The sequence below is a fragment of the Podarcis raffonei genome, chromosome 6 (assembly GCF_027172205.1).
Source record: "Podarcis raffonei isolate rPodRaf1 chromosome 6, rPodRaf1.pri, whole genome shotgun sequence".
Taxonomy (NCBI): Eukaryota; Metazoa; Chordata; class Lepidosauria; order Squamata; family Lacertidae; genus Podarcis; species Podarcis raffonei.
In genome coordinates, this window is record NC_070607.1 from 29,774,089 (window position 1) to 29,797,023 (window position 22,935).

The window sequence follows — 22,935 nt, forward strand, 5'->3', positions numbered from 1 at the left end:
ATACACAGAGTCTTCCTTTTATAGACTTGTTCCAAAAGCTCCAATATTGGTTTCATAGCTCAGCTGGGTGTGGTACCACATATTCAAGATACATGTGTCATTGAGAGCCTCAGTTCACAATTCAGACAATTTATTTTAAGTAGCCAAGGAGAACACCAATATCCAGTTTGATATAAGCAGGTAATCATTCAGGGCTTACCAGCTCGCCCTTCCCAGTACAGCACACCTGGATCACAAGTAGACAATCAAGGAAAGTATTTTTAACTTTTCCACAAGTGTTAGGTGAGAATTCATTAAAAGTTTTCTGCTGCCTTGAAGTGTGCTGTGAAGGCTGTCAAACAATCTGACAAATAGCTAGAGGAAAGCAAGGGCATCACAGCCCCAAACAGTGTTCTCTCGCTGACAGCAAAAGCCGCAAATGCAATCATGTCATAGACCCTGGAAAAAAATTTCGCTGCACTTGCAATTGTACCCTATATTGTCCCTAATAAATTGGCCATATTTATTTTTTAAAAAAAGTATAAACAAAGAACAGCCGGGAACACTGTCATTAGCTGCTGAGCTTTCAGTATACAGTAATCCTGCACCTTACATAGGGGTTTGGTTCTAAGGGTTCCATGTACACACAAAAATTGCATATACTCAAAACCTTTTTAGCCGCTCCATGACTAGTGGGTGAGGGAGTGTGTATGCAGCCCCAGTACAGGTGCTACAAATTGGGATTCCCTTCTTGCTGTCCAAACTCTCTTCCAACACACTAGTCATAGGCTGTGTTTTTTCGCCTCACATAGGAAAGTTTGTGCGTTTTTACCAAAATGGCACAAAAAATGGTATTCCAAGGACAGATTATGTACAGAGCTGTACTAGGTATTAAAAATATTATCAAAATTCTGCATTAAGAAGAGCTGGATTCTGAATAATCTATACAGGTTGAAGGTCAGGCACAGTTTCATGTTTTAGTTTATTCTGCTTCTGCTAGTCATGGAGAAATGCAGACTACAGAATACTCTCCTTGAACAACTGAAAGGATAACTCAGCCAGCTTTCTGACCTCTGTTGTTCTTCATTTTCTGACTCCTGCATGCCTGTCAAAATGCCCAGTAGTGTACAGTAGCATGTGCAAATTCAATTTCTGATTTCCATCAATGTACAGAACTTACTTGAATATTCAGAATCTTTTCTCAGGTTCTTACTTTTTTGAGGAAAAGTCTTTTACACTTTGAACTACAGCTGAAATGTGCAACGGCTGCTCCTCTCCCTCTGCCCCAGTTACTGCAATATACAGGCAGGTCTCTCCACTCTGGGATCAGTATTTAGTTCCTTCCATCACCGCTGGCAAATTCATACATGGAAGTAATTCATCAGTCAATAAGCCAAGCAATTAGTTTCTCTCCCTATATACTAAGCTCAAGACTATCTCTCACACTCATCAGTCAGTGGATTGCTTTTCAGAAGGCTTAGCTAAGAAGCATGTATCTTGCAGTCCCAGATAACACGGAACTCTCACTTCTAATCATATGAGGTTTCCAATCAACTCTTCTCAAAGTAGATCCATTGAAATTAATGCACCTAAGTCAGTTATGTCCATCAATTTCAATGGGCCTACTCTGAGTAGGACCAACACTGGATACAGCTGATGACATCACATGTTTTGATTACCAACTGTATTAGCCGATGTCCTTCAAATGTTGGAAGTCTTCTTTTCCAAATCATGGTATTTAATAAAACTTAATATTCACTGTTCCTCTCCAAACCACTCATGACAGTTGTATGCTGTTGCTCTTTAACATGACTGAACACATTACATGTTGCGAATAAATAAAATCAAGAACTATTTCCAAATCAAAGTTATTCAAAATAAATAAATAATGAAAGGTTATGTTGGTGAATGCACAATTTCTGGTCTAGATATTTTCATCTGTGATGCTAACAACAACAAAACCTGCATAGGAGCTGTGGTATTTACACCATTTGTGTTCTGATGGGGATCATCATAGTTCTATTAGCTATTATTTGGAATAATGCCACCAGGGCAAATTTGGAGTTCTCGATTTTTAAAGTATATTTTAAAATGGAGCTAAGTTTTGTGCTACCTCCAAAATTGGGAGGCAAATTGTCTCTGAATTCCAGTTGCTGGTTAATCACAAACAGCTTTTGTACTGTGAGTACAGAAAACTCAACTTAACAGGCCTTAATCTGATCCCTCTAGTAGGGCTCTTTTTATGCTGTGCATTTCCTTTCAGAATTATATTTAATGTTCTTAGTAAAAGTGTAATCTTCAGCTGCATAACTATAATCATAGCCCTTTAAGACATTAAACATCAAATATTTGTTTAGCAAAAGAAGTTACTGTTTAACAATTTTATTGTTGGTGAAGAAGCTTGCCATTATGAAAAGTTCTGTAGAAAACAATACCTCCCATTTTCAGTTTAGATTACTCAAAAGCAGAAGTTATTAGTGAAAATTCCAGTAGAAACAAAATTCTGTAGAAACAGTCTTGGCACATAAAGTAAAAGCTTTTAAACAACTTAGATCTGAAAAGAGTATCTACCATGCAAGAATATTGGCATAAAAGCCCATTTCTAATGGCTGGTATTCACATCCTTTAAGATGTTAACATGGAAGACACTTAAACCTGTTTTATATAAAGTTAATTGCATATAAATATGGTCTCACCATAACTGGCAGTCTTTATACAAGCCAGTTATTCAGTTTAACAGTTCTAAGTAAGTAATAGGCACTTTGCCCTTCTGATTTCCTCGTTCGCCCATCAACCAGTCTGAATCCATGCCAGGCATACTGTACACCGTTATTACCTAAAACAAAAACAAAAAGCAGTGTTTATTTCTTATGCCTGTGTCATGAATAAAGAAATTAGATAACCTGTTTCTGAAAATTTTGTGAATTCTCCTACTTTGCAAGTAGGCACTAGCCTAGAAACCTGGGCTGCTGCCTAGTGTTCACTCTAAATATGTGTTAGCACTTTTATTTATTTAATAAAATTGATACACTGCTTGATTGTTAAAAACCTCCAAGAGGTTTACAAAGGGAATAAAACAAAAAAATCAGTAAAAAACAGTTAACAACTATTATCTAAACATGGGAAAAAACAGCAATAAATTGAAACAAATTAAAGCACACATCAACATTCACATATCTGGGTATATGAATGACATACTCACACACTGAAAAGAATGCAGTGAAGGCACCTGCCTGCTGTCAATGGGCAGGGAGTTTCAAAGTTTAGATGCTGCCACACTGTTTCTTACAAATGCGGAACAGAAGTATTATGGGATGTTATTCCTGCTGCTGCTAGTTTTAGGTTGCATTTTTGCACGTCATGGTTTTATTTGTTTACTGATAAACTCCCAGAGAACTTTTATTATTGGGTTGTATATAAATATTAAGAAGTAAAATAAAATAATGGAGGAAGTAGTGTGTACTTGGTGTCCTGGAGCCATTGTATAGTGACAAGTAGAAAGAACACTTTATGTCAAAAAAAATCCAAGAACGCTAAGAGGCACCCCCCCAAAAAAAAATCAGTGTAGTTTTGGAAGTTTCAGTCTGCCATCTGTAGCCAAACATAGATGAAAACCTGCTTCTTGATCTCAGGAACCATCATGCAAAACTTAGTTATGATATCCTAAGAGGGGTCCAAATGCATAGTGAAACAACTTTCCAAAATATATAGGCAAGTCAGGAGGCTGAAAGATTTTGCAATCCCAGCAGTATCTCCAAAAGAGGTGTACACATAAAATAGCTTTACACAAAAAATGAGTATTTAACATGTTAATCTATTGCTGATGCATAGCTACATGCAAGATAATCAGGGACTGAAACATCCAAGTACTCCTATAGCAAACTCAGCCCTCCAGATGTTTTGAGACTAGAATTCCCATAATCCCTGACCACTGGTCCTGTTAGCTAGGGATGATGGGAGTTGTAGTCCCAAAACATCTGGAGGGCCAAGTTTGCCTATGCCTGATAATATCAGAAACCTTCCCTAAGAAGCCACTCTTTCCTCATTACTAATTCCTGGTACATTGCAATGGTCAAACGGATACTTATGTATGTTTACTGCCTTGGATGATGTAATACCAGAGAATTGGCTTTTGCATTTAGCTAGCAAAACATTAAATTTGTTATTTCTATTTATAAGCAAGAATAGAAAAAGTGTACCTCATCTGCAAGAAGTGATAATTCACTGCTATTCGCAGCATCATAATCATAAAGAACTCTGGCTTTTCTGTTGCCGCTTGCGGACTTCACGCCACCCAAGCTGGATGTAGCTGCTGCATTGCTTATTGAGGACAATGAGGCTGTAACAGAGGCAGAGGAGGCAGCTGTAGTAGTAACGGAACTACTTGGAGCACAGCTTGACGAAGACTGGTGATTGTTGGCAAGGAACGTAGATGGAAAGCTGTGAAACACAAAATTAATATAGTACTGAAAGGTACATACTAATGTTACCACGAGCATTTCATGACCCAGATCTATCACTTACTATTAGCAATTCATATACTTTCCTTTTAGTTAAATGCCACCTCTGGCTTCTCCTTATCTTCCAACAGAAACCTCTTATGACTAGGTGAGCAAAGCACAGTTGCAAACATGATCCACAACTCACAAAGGAAGCCTATAAATAATGCCTGGAGGCGGGGGTGGGGAGGACATTGCAAGAGAGATGTACACTTATATGCTTCTTTAGACGTTGTTGTTTAGTCGTTTAGTTGTGTCCGACTCTTCGTGACCCCATGCACCAGAGCACGCCAGGCACTCCTGTCTTCCACTGCCTCCCGCAGTTTGGTCAGACTCATGCTGGTAGCTTTGAGAACACTGTCCAACCATCTCGTCCTTTGTCGCCCCCTTCTCCTTGTGCCCTCAATCTTTCCCAACATCAGGATCTTTTCCAGGGAGTCTTCTCTTCTCATGAGGTGGCCAAAGTACTAGAGCCTCAGCTTCACGATCTGTCCTTCCAGTGAGCACTCAGAGCTGATTTCTTTAAGAATGGAAAGGTCTTTAGACGTAATCATCCCTAATTTGTTTCTCGATTCAGAAAGAAAGGGTGCCCCTGTATCCAACCTTTATTACAAGTTACTGGACCTGATCAGAATCTTTCCAGAAATCTATTCTCAAGAACCTGCCCTATCAACTTTAACAATGAAGAATACATGGTGGAAAATCCTAATATGGCTCCACTGTGTTACAAGAAACAGCATTCAAAGGGCATTCCTGGATCTGTTTGCACTTTAGAGAAACAGATACTGTGTAGGTTCTTTTAAGAAGTCCTGGGGCACAAAACCAACAGGGGCTTTGTAGAGCTCAGCAGAGCAAGAAGTTGGGCAAAGGTAATGTCCAACAAGATAGGAAAAAACCAACAAGAACCCATTTTATTCCAGTTGTAAAACAAATTGTATTGAAACAATAATTTTTAAAGGTTGTGGAAGAGAAATATTCCACACTAGTGGAACAGACAACAGGGAGCTGGGAGATTATAGAGTATTGGCATGTGCAAGGGAGGGAATTTCTATGCAGAAATGCTTTCACAGTCCCAGAACCACAAGCGGTTAGATCAAGTACCTCAGCAGGCTAGACATGATGTGAAATTATACCAAACCAGAGGAATCAATAATGTACATCTTTTCTATTTACAATGATACGATTGGATACAAAGTAAAGCCCCTCTGAATCTTGCCTTGTCACCAACCTTCTTCAACTCAATTTTTCTACATGGCAGTAAGGATTTGAAGGCACACATGCAACATGCCCACAACTGATTCTTTTGAATTATAAAAAGTCTATAAAGTTAGCTTTGAAAAATTGGAACTATGTCCTAACAAAAGAGGACTCATATAAGCCATAAAGGCTTATCACGATACACAAGCACATGAACATCCAACACAGCTAAGCACTAAAAATATTTTCTTAATTACCATATTCCTTAAGACAACACATTCAAACTGCAGAAGACTATCCACTTCCAAGAACAGGAAATTGTTGCTGGAATAACTACAGTTAATTCTAAAAGGCTTTTCTGGCAAAGAAATCATTAGCTACAGAGAAACACATTCCAAAAGAAGACCAAGCTTTAGGCTACTAAGGGAAAAGAGGATTAAGATACTTTGATCAGGCAAACTGATATACAGTATCTAATCACTGAATGACTTCATGCAGTTATTCTGAAAATGAAAGTGACTACAAGTTTACAGTTTACATATTCATCTACTGCTTTAAACCTATGACTTTCTGCAGTAAGATTTTATTTCTATTTTTTTACACACACCCCTCTCTATCTATATAGTAGCTTTGTGCACTTTTTAAGCTGCTGTTTTCTCTGGCAAGCTCCCAGAAATATTTTTGAACCAGGTCAAGGCCTTCTTTTAGTAGGCCAAGATGCAGCTGCCCATTAGTGACTGGCTTTTAGTGAATGTGACAACTGTTTGCTAACATGGAAGTAATTATCCAGCAGGACAGTTGTTGTGAATTGCAAGAAATGTTCTGAACTCCCTCTGCCTAGAAAGTAAGCAGCATTTTTTATTTGCTGTAAAGCATTTTACCTCTTTTGCTGGGCTTGCTGCATCCATCCAAATACACCAGGACAAGCCTAGCTGTACTTCAGTGCAAGCCTGTGAGCAATTCAAGCCCACAGCACTTATTCATAGCTCTCTCTTCTGCCATCCATATGTTATACCTGCTGACCTGTTACTGTGATATGTCAGACCATTTCCTCAGATGTCTAAAAAGTCACCAAAGGAGGGTTATTAAAGAGACTATTACTTCCACTAATTTCTCTTCCTTATCTGATCACTGTAGCAACTTCTGGAGTTAAATTGGCCTGTCAGAACAATGAAGTGAAGCAGCATCAACTTAGCTGTCCTCCAATTTACCCTTCAATTAGAGGTCCTTCTAGCAACGCTGCACATGCAATTTAGGAAAGTAGCTATGAAGACTATAATTTCCTTACCTTCCAAGCTGTTTCTGAAGGTCCAACATATACTGGTAACACTGTGCATAATACGTCATCTGAGCTTCTACAAAATCATTCAAACAGCGAAGGTGATGTGCCTGGAATGCAGCAGAGTTCAAATATCAGTACAGAACTGTGTATACTGTGTTGCATTAACTAGCTTGCAACAATTAGAGAGTTCTAGTCAGATTGCAAGTTTGACATTAATTCATGGTGATTCCAGATAACTGTGTTTATATTAAAGGTTGCTTCCAATATGCCCCAACAAGAATGTCCAACTTCAGTAACTATCTCAAATAAAGTGCTTAGGAAGATAGCCAAAGACTGACAGGCTGGACTTGAACTATCCTATCTGTGAACCTTTTAAAATATAAAAACGGGAGAGACTGACCTTAAAAACTGATAGGATAGTGTTCTTCAAAATATCTGATGGGCCATCCTGCAAACTTATTGTCTGCTACTCTAGACAGCAGAACTATTAGCAATGGTGAAAATAGCAGGGAAGCAGGTTTTGGCTGAACATTAGTAGTAGTGTTCAATGATAGAACAGAAAATGGTGGTGTCTCCTTTGTCAGTGATATTTAGACAGAACTTGGATAGGCGTTTGTCATAGATGCAACCTGCATAGACATGGGGAGTTCCAACCCTATGATTCTAACTTCAGGGCATGATTTTTCATTGGTTATTGTTTATTTTGCCAGATGCCTTTAGTCTGGAGAGAGAAGCTTTTACTTCAACCTCCATAACTAAAATAACTCTATGAGTCTCCAGTGCTCTTTGGATAGAGGTAATTGAAATATTGTCATAGTGCTTGTACAATCACTTGATTTTCTCATCCTCAATAGTTCTTATACATGTATAACACCAACTTTTAGAAATTATTTCTAGTTGTATAAGATTACGTAGTCTTCTACAAACTAATATGAGATGCGTATTTTCTTCTACTTAGTACTTACATGTGTACTGCTGATGCCTTCCAACAGAAGTCTAGTAATTTCTGCTTGACGGTCAAACTCACTCTGGGCTATTCTGACTTCCTGTTCAGACTGTAAGATATATTTCACTTAGAATTTGATACATAAAATTAATTATGCTGCTAGGGTGGAGAAAATAAGAGCAAATGCCACTAAAAATCAATGTAAAAGCTTTAACTGTGCACTTCAGTTTATTTCTACAAGATTTGCTTTAAATTAATGTGGATTGCACCACAGTGCTTTGCCTACAAGTAATCCATTGTCACACCTAGTCCCATCATTCAATTTATATTTCAGTAAGTGGTAGGGGATGGTCAGTATAGTCTACTATTTCACGGTATTGAACAGCCGTTCCAAAACACCTACAGCATTGCATTTCTCACTTGATGTCAAAACCTGTTAGGAAGCTTGTATATTGACACTGAGAAAGTGGTTTTAAAAACCCTCAAGCAAGCCACTTATCATGCTGAAAAGAATTAGCACAATGCATCTGCCAGAGCTCGCCATCTCTGCTCAAGGCAAAACACTGCTTACTAACATGAAGGGCTAGCCAACTGTTCCAGCTTCAAAGATTATCCTGGAGAGCCTCCTTTAAGCAGGAGAAATACTGTTCAATCAATCTTGTCCTACAGTACAGTGGTACCTCGGGTTACATACGCTTCAGGTTACATACGCTTCAGGTTACAGACTCCGCCTACTCAGAAATAGTGCTTCAGGTTAAGAACTTTGCTTCAGGATGAGAACAGAAATTGTGCTCCAGAGGCGCGGCGGCAGGAGGAGGCCCCATTAGCTAAAGTGGTGCTTCAGGTTAAGAACAGTTTCAGGTTAAGTACGGACCTCCGGAACGAATTAAGTACTTAACCTGAGGTACCACTGTATTTGTATGGAATAAACCCACAACATCTAACATCCATTGTTCATGATCCTACGGCATATTCTGCCAGGCGTCTAGATTTCCTTGCATTATTTGTGGTGGTTTCCATTTTTGTACAGAGTACTTTTTACTAAGCCTACTTTCAACTTGACCGTAATAGCTGCATTTTCATTTCATTATACAGTGGTACCTTGCAAGACAAATGCCTCGCAAGACGGAAAACTCGCAAGAACAAAGTTTTTCGTTTTTCGAGGTGCTTCGCCAGACGAATTTCCCTATGGGCTTGCTTCGCAAGACGAAAGCCCATAGGGAAATCTCCGGGGACAGCGGGGAAGCGCAGCACATCTTCCCCACTGTCCCCGGACCAATTCCGAAGGCTGGCGGTGGGGCGGAGAGACCTTCTCCCCCCGCCAGCCTTTGGAAGGCTCCTCCGAAGGCTGGCGGTGGGGCGGAGAGACCTCCTCCCCCCGCCAGCCTTTGGAAGGCTCCTCCGAAGGCTGGCGGTGGGGCGGAGAGACCTCCTCCCCCCGCCAGCCTTCGGAAGGCTCCTCCGAAGGCTGGCGGTGGGGCGGAGAGACCTCCTCCCCGTGCCAGCCTTCGGAAGGCTGTTCTGAAGGCTGGCGGTGGACCGCCAGCCTTCAGAACAGGTTCGGGGACAGAGGAGAAGCGCAGCGCGCCTTCCCCTCTGTTCCCGGACCTGTCCTGAAGACTTGCGGTGGGAGAAGGATTTTCCTCCCCACCGCCAACATTCGGAATGCTGTTCTTAATGTTGGCGGTGGGGAGGAAAAACCCTCCTCCCACCGCAAGCCCCGGGAACAGAGAAGCGCTGCGCGCCTTCTCCTCTGTTCCTGGACCTGTTCTGAAGGCTTGCAGTGGGGAGAAAAGCCCTTCTCTGCACCGCCAGCCTGGCAAGCGGTTTCCATAGGAACGCATTAATTGATTTTCAATGCATTCCTATGGGAAACCGTGCTTCGCAAGACAAAAAACTCGCAAGAAGAAAAAACTCGTGGAACGAATTAATTTCATCTTGCGAGGTACCACTGTACAGGGAAATACAGCGATGAATTATAAGAAAAGGCCCGTACATAATTTTAATTGTATGTTAATAACTGAAATGAAGGCTACTTGTACATACTTCCATGTATGTTGTTTATTCTGACTGCAGAATAAAAAACTAGGCAATATTCTGAGTAATTATAGTTTCAAAGCTCTTTAGAGAATGGGAAAACATAAGGTAAATAGTAAATACTGAGTAGTAATGCAGCTATTGAGTTAAATAATAAGTATTCATGTGAACATTATGTAGTCTTAAGCAGCGGCATTTGAGACTTGGCCCTAAAATGCACCTTTCTAAACAACAACAAAAAATATGGCAATGCAAGTTAAGTAAGAAAACAAGTTATGAAGAAGATTCATAGAATTTGGTTGCATACATGGTGGGATGTTTAATATTTTACAGTTTCACATGTTTCTATAAACAGAATGGGAACATTGATTGCTCTGATGAGAAATTGTGTTGAGCTACTAGTTTCAGGCATGTCAGATGGGTAGTTGCCTGGATTGAGGATCAGAGAATTACCATGTGTTATTAAAGTTCTTGTCATATTCAGAAGAAGAAGAAAAACATGTTTTAACATCTTCATAAACACCCACCCCTCTTTTCTGGTAGATTTATTTCCTACATGTTATGTGGATCATTTTGCCATTGCCACTTCAAATTGCATATAAGCAATACCAACCCTTTGATATCAGGGACAAGATTCATGCTGAATCAGATCTCAACATTATGATATTTCATAACCAACAGCTTCAGTTAGATTACTTACTTTTGTTACTTCCTCTGCCCAAATCTTGTACGCATAAAGAAGTGGAGAAACAACATTATGAAGAATTTGTCTGGTGAACTTGCACTCAGTGTTCTTTCACATCTTTCCTGTACTGATTTCCTTATTCACTTTACCTACAGTGTTTTTAATGTGCTTGATAACAAACAGAGCTGCACCTTTGCTTGTATACTAGTTAAGGTTCTAACTCGTGAATTTTATTATGGCTCACCCAGGGTATTAGCAATGTAATACTGTATTTTAGGTATGGATACCTATTTCCAAATTTATTATCTAATTCCATTATATTTAACAACAATAATAGTGCATTAGAGAAGACTTCAGCAGCAGAGGAAACTGGCTGGTGAGCTGAAGACTTTTTGTAACATCTTTATTCCCAGCTATTCTCAGAAGAAGCTAGCTATAACCAGAATGGGGTATGAAGCATATTCTACCCTCCAAATAGACTTCAGCTGAAAACAGCTGCCTACTAGATACAAAGTTTCTTACAACAGTACCCTTAAGTGTCTAAGATGCAGAGTACCCCTTCTATGGATGGAATGGGTCAGTCTGTCTGCAGAAAGGAGGTTCCTGTTCATGGAAAGGAACTCACCCAACCCTGATTCTCCCTTTTCCCTGCAGCTCCTCCTCCTATTGTTCCTCTAGAGCACATGGGTAGGGTAGATCTAGGCTAAGAACACTACCTCTCCCCACCTCATTCTGTGAGCAGAACTCTGCCCACAAGATCTCAAGATCCAACCCATTGTGTGAAATAAGTAGAATAGTTTTAAAAGAAACCAGCTAAAACATATTACTTTCAAAGCAAACGAAGACCACAGTCTAAGGTACAATTTGCCTGAATTATGAACAAATGCATGGATGATCTTTATGAAAAGGTGCCCTACACAAGCAAAGTCTATCACAACAATGGCTAATACAATGATAGAGGAAACACCAGTGATTTCTCTTGCCATCCAAGCCTGTCTTTATCAGATCAAATCAATAATTTAGATCTTTAGGTCATTTGAATGGTTATAGAAAAATTCTATCCCATTTTTCCACTAATATAGTCTTCACTCTAGACAGCCTTTGGCTGAGCACTCATGATACATTTAAAACACTGCTAACCCCAAATAATCCTGGGAACTGTAGATTACTGCTCACAGAGCTGCAATTTCCAGCATCCTTAAATTACAGTTCCCAGTGTTCCTTATGAGGCTGAATTGGAGAAAAGTTCCAAATGCAACTCAGAAGTTCTTACTCCATATTTCAATTACGCTGGATTATCTGTTCGTTGATGAAATTTCAGTACAATGAGCAACTTCTCTTTTTTCAGATATTACAGGAAAAGTTGCAGTTAATGAAGAGGGGGACTCTGAGGAAGGAAGTTGGCATTCAAATAGTAAACAAGGAACATATTTCCTTGTGAATCGTTTGAGGCAATAAGAGAGTCCAGTACAACTTGTGTCCATACAAAAGTCTTTTACTTAGAGTTTCCATTAGGCTTAGAAATGTCCTCAGTGTTTCTAGACAAATATGCAAATATCCCTCTGATTTTAAGACTGACATGCTTCAGACATATTAAGACAAAAAGCATACCCTGCAGAAAGAGTTGTACTGGATAACCCACACAGCAAGCTGAGCTTTTGGATCTTATGCTTAGAAATAAGCACCACATAACTGGACAATTTGCTAAAGCCTCATATCATTGAAAGAAAAGCATACTCAAGTAATAAAATACTTTAGTCTGCTGTTTTAGTCAACATTTAGTTTGACATATTATTTTATTTTCCAAAGACTGTACACAGAAGAAGTGTTGAAGTCAATAAGGTATTATATAAACCTGTTGATCTGATGTAAATATGTTGATCTGGTGTAATCTCTCATTCAAGGAATTTGGATGGGCAGTACATATCAACAGAAAGCAAGAGGAAACACTTGAAGAAATGTTATGAAGACAAGAGGCCAACAAACCTGTAGCCATTTTACATGCACCAAGTTGAGCATGTATGAGACATTTACCATAATGTTATTTTCTTCAGGTGGAGACAGGTTTAGTTGCTTAAAGTGCATAAAAACAAAATTATGTTATTTTGTGAAAGAAGGTAAATTGTTGATCATTAAGTGCTACTGCAATGTCAGAGACGTAAGACACAAAAAAGCAAACAATAAACAGCAAATCCATTATGCTTCATGTATTCTTTTCCAGTATCATTTCCATATGTGGAACCAAGTACTGTTTGAAATAAGTTTAAAAGCCTTAAGATGCTTCATATACTCACTATTGCTCACCAAATCAATTAGGCCAGAGAACGAGAATAGAAGATGTGGCCTCCATTATATTACCAATCACATTAATGTCTGAAAAAATTGAAAATACGAGGTCTAACCTAACATGCTATATTAAATACCTGGAGCATAGCCTTCTAAAGTAGTCAATGGAAACTTGTAGAATACTAGTCCTACTTTCTGGGCTCAATACCTATTGCTGCTTTCCTATTGTCCCTTAGCTGGCTTCCTATGTCAATAAAATGAGTTTCAAGGTGACCAGGTAGATACTTTTACAAACTCAGGATTTTTCTTCATTCAGGTGGCCAATGAGCTACAAATTATGAACATAGGCACACAACTTTGAGACTTCCTTTCCAAAGCTAATGTATGCATAGCTATTTAAGTATATCATATGTAGCATAGCTGTAGTATCCGTGATCAATTGAAATTTAAGTTTGGTATACCATTATTGTAGTCAGGTGTCTTCCCCACTGATAAGCACCTTGGAGTTGCAGGCAACAGAGAGTTAGTATCCTTCCCTAATCTTACTTGAAGATGTGCCTGGGAACTGTATTTATGAGATCTTTCCTAAAGCAATCCAAGTTCCTAGGTATCAAAATACCCTTCATGAAACCTCAACCCAACGTTATCTACTTCCAAGCTGTATGGTGCAGGAAAGATTAGGGATGTAGAGTGGCAAGGCTTCCCTTTACAAAATCTCACTGCAAACCAAACAGAGATCTGCTCCTAGTCTGTTCACAGCCAGAGAAAGAGAGACAGAAAGAACTTCTGGTTAACCCTGTTTATATATCTATATTTATTGACACTTGGTTAATTCAAGATTTAAGGGCCACATGTTGAACCATGAACACCACGTAACAAGTCAACAATATTCTAAACATTTATGGAGATAAATTTTACTTACTGCAGCTCGAGCTTCTGCTAATTTAGCCTTTTTCAGTCTTGTTTTGGCAGCATCCAAGTCTAGTCTTTTATTTTGTAATAATTTGCGTTCCCTCTGCGAAAGTTGAAGAAAATTGCATGTGAGTACATGGAAACCGTTCACTTTAGAGACAATAGAGAAGCATAAGCCACTTGGCCCTTCCTATTCTCTCTCTGTTATATAATGGTTAAAGTCCTCTAGGTCACTTTTTTGTAGTAGGAACCCCTCAAGAATAATGCTGAATGACACAAAATCAAATTGATACTTCTTTATGCATTTGGAACTACTTCTTTAAAGTTAAGGAATCATATTCACAACTTACAGTAATTGTTTTATAATCGCCTTCTATAAAATTTCGCAGAGGTGTGAGGAAGTTTATTGCAGATGTCTGAATTAGTTCTCGGTCTGCTGCTCCAATTCGTCTTTGTGTTTCTCCACATTTAATGAGAGCATTTCCTGCAACAGAAAAGTCGTTCCAGTATGAGTTAACATAGCCACCCATCTACGATTACAGAAACGTAAAGCACGAAATGTTGACATAGTGACTTTTCACGATGTCACTAAGGGTGTTTTGTATTTGCATTGTTTTATAGCATGCTCTAAGTTTTACTTTTGATGTTGCATTTTGCTCTTCAAGTCAGTTTCAAGTTCTCAAACCTGGTCCACGTACAGCTTCAGAATAAGGTTACAAACCATCTTTACAGAAGCACCACTCACCCCGTTTCTAATTAATTCAAGACTGCCATCCTGTACATATTCCTAATTAAATGCACTGCAATCCTGTATACACTGACTCCTCAGTGCAATTAGCACAAGTTGCTACCACACCAACAATTCTTAGTGCAAGATGCTCAAGTGATATGAAATAGTTGTTACTTACCATATGCTGTTCCAGGACCAAACTCATTCCCAGCATCAATCATGTGCTGGCCCAGTATTTCTGGGTTATTCATACGACTTGGAGCTTTGCGGTCTAGTTTTTCATAGACAAACTCTTCCATTCTAGCATCTAACAAAAGATAACACAACAATTGTAAGTTACTGGCCAATGTAAAAAGCAGTTATTTGAAATCTCAAATAATGCTGCTAAGTGCTAATGCTTGATGACAGCTTTTTTGAAGAAGAAAAAATACCCAACATCCTTCTTATGTATGACTTGCAAATGTGAAAAATGATTTTTAAAAAACCCTATCATGGTTAACAGACCTAAACTCACACTGCTCCAGTCATTTTTGCCTATTTTTGCACATATTTTTCTTCACTTACTACCCAGCCACAACTCGTGGTCACCACTGACCCTTCAAAATGCTGTGTGCATACCAGAAGATGGGGGGCAGAGGCAGCATAAACTGCATAGGGAACTGAAACAGCAGAAGCTATGTTAGTCTCTGCTTCTGTCTGTTACAAGGTTTAGTGCAGCATTTTTAAAAATCCTCCTCTCTGACATGGAATATGGGAACTCATATCACAAGAAATAGAAGCCTTCATGTCAAGGAGGTCTATACAGCAAAAAGGTCCGTTTTAAAAGATTTCATTGTCACTCAAGATTTAAATGAGGAAATCTATTTAAGTATACAAATACTCAAGAGACATATTACAGCTTCCCATCTCCAAACAGATGGGCTGTCTGACTAAGCTCAGAAGTGTGAAGCTCCTTTTTAAGAAAATCAGCAGCTTTATTATAGTTCTGAGAGATAGCCAAATAGACTGAAGACCAAATATCATTTTCTGTCCTATCAACATTTCAGAATTATGTTAATTAACAAAGTAGCTGCTTAAAAAAAAAATACCTCACCCCTATACATTTCCAGAAAAGATATTCCCCAACAGCCTGAGGGAATACAAAACATAGACCAGCAGTAGTAAACTGTAAGATTGCTGAATTTTCTTAATGTGGATCTACTCCACTAACAAACACATGCCCTCAATAGTCAGACTATAAATTTAATAAATAATACTAATACCAACAAAAAATTTAGTGAGCAACAAGTGAACACCCTCTCACCCCTCTTCTTCCATGAACCGTCTGAACCGACTGAAACTTCAACGCACACACAGACTCAAGGAAAAGATTCAATATACAATAAGGCCACCTAGCCGATGACTGCATATCAACCTTATATAATTAAGTTTCTAACCCACTCTTTCAAAGTTGTAGGCCTAGAAAGTATTTCTCAACCTTAAACATGAACTACAGAGGTTTCCGTGTGCTGCGCTGGCTCGCCAGATGCAGCTTGTCACGCTGGCCACGTGACCCGGAAGTGTCTGCGGACAGCGCTGGCCCCCGGCCTCTTAAGCGAGATGGGCGCGCAACCCCAGAGTCGGACACGACTGGCCCGTACGGGCAGGGGTACCTTTACCTTTACCTTTACAGAGAAGGTAGTAGGCATTTTTTTGTTATTAAGGCTGGAAAAAAGATACCAGATGCTAGGTTGTTGTTTATTAAGCATTCCACACAGTTTCCAGCATGCAATCATTTACTGAGCATATTAGGATGAGCCTCAAAAGACCAAAGTTCAAAAGCAAAGCTTGAAAACAAAACAAATGCCAATGAGAATATTGAAGTCAGCATAAGATAGTATGACAAGTTACCGGTCTCTGCAGCCACAGTGGGTGCTGTGATACTCCAGTAGTTTGAGATATGATTGGATAAGAGGAAAGAAAAGGGTTATAGAAAGGAATTTATAAGTAATTCAGACCAGGGGTTGCTGAAAAAAAAGTTTAAAACAGGGATGCAGAAAAGGGAGGCATGGGGAAGTCGTTGAAATTGGGTATATGAAAAAATTTATGAAATTATACATGTTTATATGTTTGTTTGTCAGTGTTTGTTGTTTGTATTGTCTTATATTATATGTTGAAAAACTAATAAAAATTTTATATATATAAAAAAAAGATACTCCAGTAGTTTGACTTCACCCCAGAGATACACTCCATTGTCTTTTGAAACAGATAGATGCCAACAACAATTGATGGTATTTGATTCTAGGATATTTTCCTTTCAGATGTTATTGTATCTTAATGGAATATTGTTTCTACTTTTTAAAAAATAATTAATATTCAACTTTATACCCATTTTTTTATTAAAAAGCTAGGGATTTATAATTAAAGTATAACCAGCAACATTCATTCAATATACTGTTCAAATCTTTGTAAAGAACAAGTGGAGAATTAGCTCCAGACTGGAAACTGGTTTTATTGCACTAAACTAGTTACTGCTTCACCAGGGTTCAAATTTCTCCCTCTGCACACACATATATGTCCCAACACTAGCTAGGGTGAAGTAAAACCTGGAGTGATGTTCAAATAGGTACTCCATCATCATTATTTTACTTTTTCAGTTCGCAATAAATTGTATTTTGTTTTCAGATTGAAATGGGAAGTCAGAGCTGAACAAAGCCACTTGCTTACTTAAGTCATAAAACTGCCGATCATTTTGCAGTTACTGAAGCAGCAGCAAGACTCTGAACCAATAGACTTTCCATGAAGCCAGGCTTCATAGCTCACCACAAAAGATAAGGTTTACAAATACAAGCCTCTCCATAGTCAACAACAGAAAAGTTCTAGCTGTGCTCCACTTAGCAGATTGTGCTATGTCAGTCTTGTAAATAGGCCCCAAAAGTAACCAACTTACCCAAAAAAATATATACTAGTCTATTAAGAGGCTTGCAGTAACACCTTAGCAAGTTGGAAAAGCTGTTTTCTGCCAAGCAAACTGGCTGAGAGACATTACTCCAGCCCACTGCATGCTTTTGCTACCTATAGTAGAAGGGTCTTGTCTTCTTCCACAACTAGCACAAAAACCAAACCAGAATGAATTCCGGTTGGCTAAATACAAGGCTGTCCTATGTAGCATGCACAAAGTGTTACCTGGTAAACATCAAGAGTAAAATAAAAACATGCTTCTCTTACTTGGATTGGGTTGCAACAACACCTCTGTCTGCTTCATAACCTTTTCTGTCCATTGCTTAGTACATTCTGCTTTGCACAGAAGATTTTCTAAGTGAGCATCCAATTCAGTCTTCTCTGCTTGCCCAAGTTTTTCTTCTGTAAACTACATAGGTTAAACAAACAAATAAATCACTTTTCATGTTACAGTCTAGAAATACAACTTTTGTTAGTATCAATACACAAAAAAGTCATAACAGAAATATTATCCAAGAAAGAGAAATTTCCCTATTTTATTCCTTCAAACTGCTATGAAAATGAAGCTACCAACTGGCTTGATGTCTAACTAGTACTTCAAAAAGGAGGAATGCAACACTTATTTTGTCTTATTTCAGGACAAAGAATATTATTTTCAGTCAAATCTTAAACACAAAACTTTACATAGAGGTCAAGTGTATAAATGTGGTCTTATTAAAAGAATACAGAATTAAAAGGGTTACAAATACAAATGCAGAAGTGTCAATAGAATTTACACTTTGGTCACTTACTGGGGCAAGCAGCAACTGCCCCAGGCCACACCCCTTCCATGTCAACACTTCCTCCAGATTTCTGCACTTCCATATCCCAGGCAGAGGAAACCTAGAATAGTGCTATGATGCCTGCTTTTATCTACAAGGCTGCATTGTATCATCTACCATATGGCATATTTGATACCTTATTAAATAACTTCATCTGTTTTTATTTTAAAAGGAGTAGATTGATGAAGGGCCACACAAAAGCCTTCCAACTTTCTTCTAAATCTATTATTGAATAGCTAATACTAGAAGAGATTCTGGTTAGCTGTGCTTCATACTGCATTGGTCCCAGCTTCAGTGGAAATACTGAATTATTACTTAGCATCAGTAATGGACTGGATGAGGGTCATACAGAAACTTGATCCTGACAAGACAGATGTAAGGTAGCTCATCTCTCCAGAGAGGTAGCATTCAAGTTGCTGTGAATAGGATTGCTCTCCCCCTAAAAACAAGTTTTACAGTTTGGGATTGCTCATAGACCTTTGGAAACAAAGCTGGATCAGAACAGCATAGAACATATTCCACCAGCCGAGACACCTGCACAGAGACCCCTCTTGCATAGAAGGAGCTTAGTCATGGTTATCCATGTTCTGGTTACTCCAGGAATATACTACTGCAGTGTGTTGTATGTGAAGTTTGCTCTTAAACATCAGGAACTCAACAGACACTATGCATTAACTCGGGTTACTGGAACCACCAATATATGAACTCCATAGGCTTCCACGATTCTCAGCGCAATTCAGAGAGCTGTTGGCTATTTAATGCTGTCTTCAACAACAGTTATATCGTTTGTTATTGATGACGTTAACTACCTTGATTTGCTTTTATCTAGTGGCAGATGAACTTTCATGACATTATGGTGCAATTGTAGCAGGAGCGTTGAGCTAGGATTTGGGAAATCCTAGGTTCAAATCACCACTCAGTCATGAAGTTCTCTAGGTGACTTTGGGTCACTCACTTTCTCTCAAGACAAAATTACCTTAGGGCTACTTTCTCCCATCATCCCAACACCCCTAAGGTAGTTTTGTCTTGAGAGAAAGCTTGAGCTCCTTGAAGAAAAGATGGAAGATTATCTTATAAACAGCACTGACAAAAGAAACTGAGCATGTGTAGCCACTGTCAAAAATGCATGACCAATGTTCTTAGGAGCTATTATGCAACTGACTCCTCCCAAAAATTATGGAGTACTGTATTTTTCGCACCATAGGACGCACCGGACAATAGGACGAACCTTGTTTTAGAGGGGGGAGAACAAGGGGAAAAAATTCTTCCGCTCTCTGCCCAGAACCCCTTCAGTGAAGCGGCAGGAGGCGCTGCGCAGAGTGGGAGAATTTCCCCCCTCTTGTTTTCCCGCTCTAAAACAAGGTGCGTTTAAGGTGCGTTCAGGCGGCTACCTTGGAAGCCTGGAGAGCGAGAGGGGTCGGTGCGCACCGACCCCTCTCGCTCTCCAGGCTTCAGGTTCCTTTCGACCTGCTCTTTGGGGCTGGCGGGGGGAAGCCCACCACCAGCCCCAAAGAGCAGGTCAGGGAGCAGCGGAAAGGCGCAGCAGAGAGGCTGCTGCCATAGTCACGCGTCACTTCTCCAGCTGGGAGAGGGTCCCGGGGCTATGGCTTCTTTAGCCCCGCGCGCGCTCTCCCGGCTGGAGAGGTGACGAGCGCCTATGGAGGCTCCTGCCATAGGCGCGCGTCACCTCTCCAGCCGGGAGAGGGTCGCGGGGGGCTGCTTTAGCCCTGCGCGCGCTCTCCCGGCTGGAGAGGTGACACGCGGCTATAGAGGCTCCTGCCATAGCCCCGCGTTACCTCTCCAGCCGGGAGAGGGTCGCAGGGCTATGGCGTCTTCGCTCCATAGGACGCACACACATTTCCCCTTCATTTTTGAAGGGGAAAAAGTGCATCCTATAGAGCGAAAAATACGGTAATGTACAAGAGACAGGAAGCTAACAGGAAAGTCTATAACAGTGGTTAAAAATATTGCTATGACAACCCATTTCTATAACCCACTTAAGGGTCTAAGTTGTTAAAAACCCAGTGAAACAGATTAACTCAGACCAATATATTTATTTGAAATCAAGCCAATCTGAGAAAAAACATTACACAGAAATGTTAATCACATTAAACATCACAAGACAGGCATCATAAGATCTCTAAATAAGAAGATAGTTTGTCTTGTCATCTCTTCAGTACTTGTGAAGGCTACAGATGCAGAAACTTCACATGGAAAAGAGGAACAGCACAAAATCTATGAAAAACAGCACTAATCTATGAAACAATCGTTGCTTAAATAATAATTCCTAATTAAAGTGTTAACTTTTTAGAAGAACCCTAGAAAGCAAAGATTTGAAAAATACCTCAGCCCCACTTTTTTAGTCACAAGATCTTTCGCCATATCACAACATGCTTTTGAAGGTTCAAAAGTAGGTGGCCATTCAGCATGGGGCCTTTCTGGCTTAAGAGACTCTACACCAGAACTAGCACAAGGATGCAAAGGAGGTCTACAAGATTCACTCCTGCCTACACTGCAGCGTAGTAGAGAAAAGGTGGTAGGCACAGTATAGCTTGTTGTCAGGTACTGGTGGACAGTAGCTGTCCTTCATACCTTTATTCGCCCTTTAATTTGGAAAAAAGAGGAGTGAAGAGAGCTGAAAAGAGGCAAATGAAAAACTGATACATCTTTGATGCAAAGGAAATTAATGTTTAGTGGGTAAGCAAAGGGAAGATTCATTTGCAGAGTTTTATTATTTGCAACACACACCCAGCACTTTGTCTTCCGATCAATCTGTGGTTGGTCTTGGGCAAACACCTGTCTTCATCTAGTCCAATTGAAATGTGCCTCTGAAGCTCACAAGGACAACAGCACCACTTCCACATGCACAGTTTGTCCTCAGCATCGGGTAACTATATGCTCCCTTAGAACATGGCACTTCCAGTCAGCTTGCATGTTTGATAGGCGCTTCCAAGGGCAAGAGAAGACAGGTGGTGTGGAAAGGTTTTGGCAAGACTAGCTCAATGAACTTAACAGATCAACGAAATGGCACTCTTTGCAGCACAGAGGGGGAGATTAATGTATTTCCACTTTCTGGAAGTAGTTACTGTGTAATTTCTAATTAAATCCTGTCAGATATGAAACACTATCCTGGAATTAAGTTGTGAATTCTTAATACGTAGCGGGAGGTCTACCGCACTGATGTTCTGTAGAAATGCTTGCGTAAGACAGGAAGCCCGATTCAAGGCTAAGCTGGAAGCAACACCCCATTTTAAAAGCCCCAATTCCCCGCCACCTCACACCACTCAGAAACGTGGGTAAAGGTGTGGAGATTAAGGCCACAAGACACAATCCTCCTCCGCTCCCCATATGTCTGCCTCCACGGATAGCGCATGAGAGAGCCTAGAGCAGGGTTTCCCCAAACTTGCGTCTCCAGCTGGGTCTTTTCACTACAATTCCCATCATCCCTGACCACAGTTCCTGCTAGCTAGGAAGGATGGGAGTTGTAGTCCAAAAAACATTATTATGTTTATATTATAATTATATTACAGTATTATATTATTAACACCCCTCCCTAATAAATAAAAATATTAATAGCACCCCACCCATCAACAACAACAACAATAATAATAAAACAACAACAACAACAACAACAATAATACCCCCGCCCATCTGTCTGGGTTTCCCCAGCCACTCTGGGCGGCTTCCAACACATACAGAAACGTAATAAAACGCCAAACACTAAAAACTAGGCCGCTGCGAGTCTTCGCCTACAGGCAACACTGGCCATGGCCAAAATTTCGAGCAGGCCCCGTTTCCCCGTTGGCTTAGCACAGCCGGCCAAGGGAAGGGAGTGGGCGGCGGCGGTGGGAAAGAGAGACCGAGAGAGACCCACACCCAGGAGAGGGGGATGTCTTGCGTAAGTCCCTGAGGCCGGTAGCAGGCGGTCAGGCCCGCCCCACCCACCGCCGCGGGCGCCGAGAGGACAGCCGGCCTGAGGCCTCTCAAAGGCCTGCCAAGGAGGGAGGGCGACTCTCGGCTTCCAGCCCCGCAGAAAGGCGACAACGGATGGGCGGCGGCTTAGACGTGCGCGGGGGTGTGGAGAAATAGAGAGAGAGGACGAGGCGCCACCAGGCTGCCAAGCCATGACAAGGCCCGGCCAGGCCCCATTTAGCGGAGGGGTGTGTGTGTGTGTGTGTGGCCCCCCTCGAGCTCTGCCTCTGAATAACAAATAAGGGCGGCGCGCGCAACCAACGGTTTCAACGGCGCCCGGGGAGGAAGAGGAGGGGGGCCAGGTCGGAGGAGCCGCCGCCCTCCTTGTCCTCCTCCCCGCTGAGGCGAAGCCAGGCCAGCTCCAGTCGCCCTCTCCGTTACCTGCACGGCGCGGCTGAGGAACGTGCCGGCGTCGGCCGCCAGCTTCTTTACATTGAAGTCCATTATGTTCATCTTCGTGTGAGGGGTGACGGTGCCCCCGGCGACGGTCCGTCACGGCGCGCCCGCCTCAGAAGCTGCCGGCCAAGGCGGCGGCGTAAGGGCGCTGCCGGGCCCGGCCGGGCACTGCTGCGGATCCGGCATCTGATTGGGCGGGAGGAGCGCGGGGTGGGCGGGATCGAGGGGAAAGGAGGCGCGAGACGGGGGTTAA

The 22,935-nt window shown here is 40.8% G+C and overlaps 1 protein-coding gene across 4 annotated transcripts; it reads right to left on the bottom strand.

Moving 5' to 3' along the window:
• Positions 1-2,345: 2,345 nt before the first annotated feature.
• Positions 2,346-22,857, bottom strand: SH3GLB1 (SH3 domain containing GRB2 like, endophilin B1). 4 transcript variants are annotated; one of them, XM_053391853.1, is made up of 11 exons: positions 22,668-22,857; positions 17,761-17,902; positions 14,732-14,860; positions 14,174-14,307; positions 13,834-13,926; positions 12,612-12,698; positions 10,641-10,664; positions 7,923-8,012; positions 6,964-7,064; positions 4,179-4,419; positions 2,346-2,815 (listed from the first exon to the last, which is right to left on the bottom strand). In XM_053391853.1, exons 1-11 carry the CDS (start codon positions 22,737-22,739, stop codon positions 2,708-2,710), a joined length of 1,221 nt encoding a protein of 406 aa, XP_053247828.1. In that variant the 5' UTR covers positions 22,740-22,857; the 3' UTR covers positions 2,346-2,707. The 4 variants fall into 4 exon arrangements, with proteins under 4 accessions (XP_053247828.1, XP_053247829.1, XP_053247830.1 ...); XM_053391854.1 differs by having other exon boundaries at positions 12,660-12,698; positions 22,668-22,855; XM_053391855.1 differs by lacking the exon at positions 12,612-12,698 and having other exon boundaries at positions 22,668-22,854.
• Between the last annotated feature and the right edge of the window lie 78 nt (positions 22,858-22,935).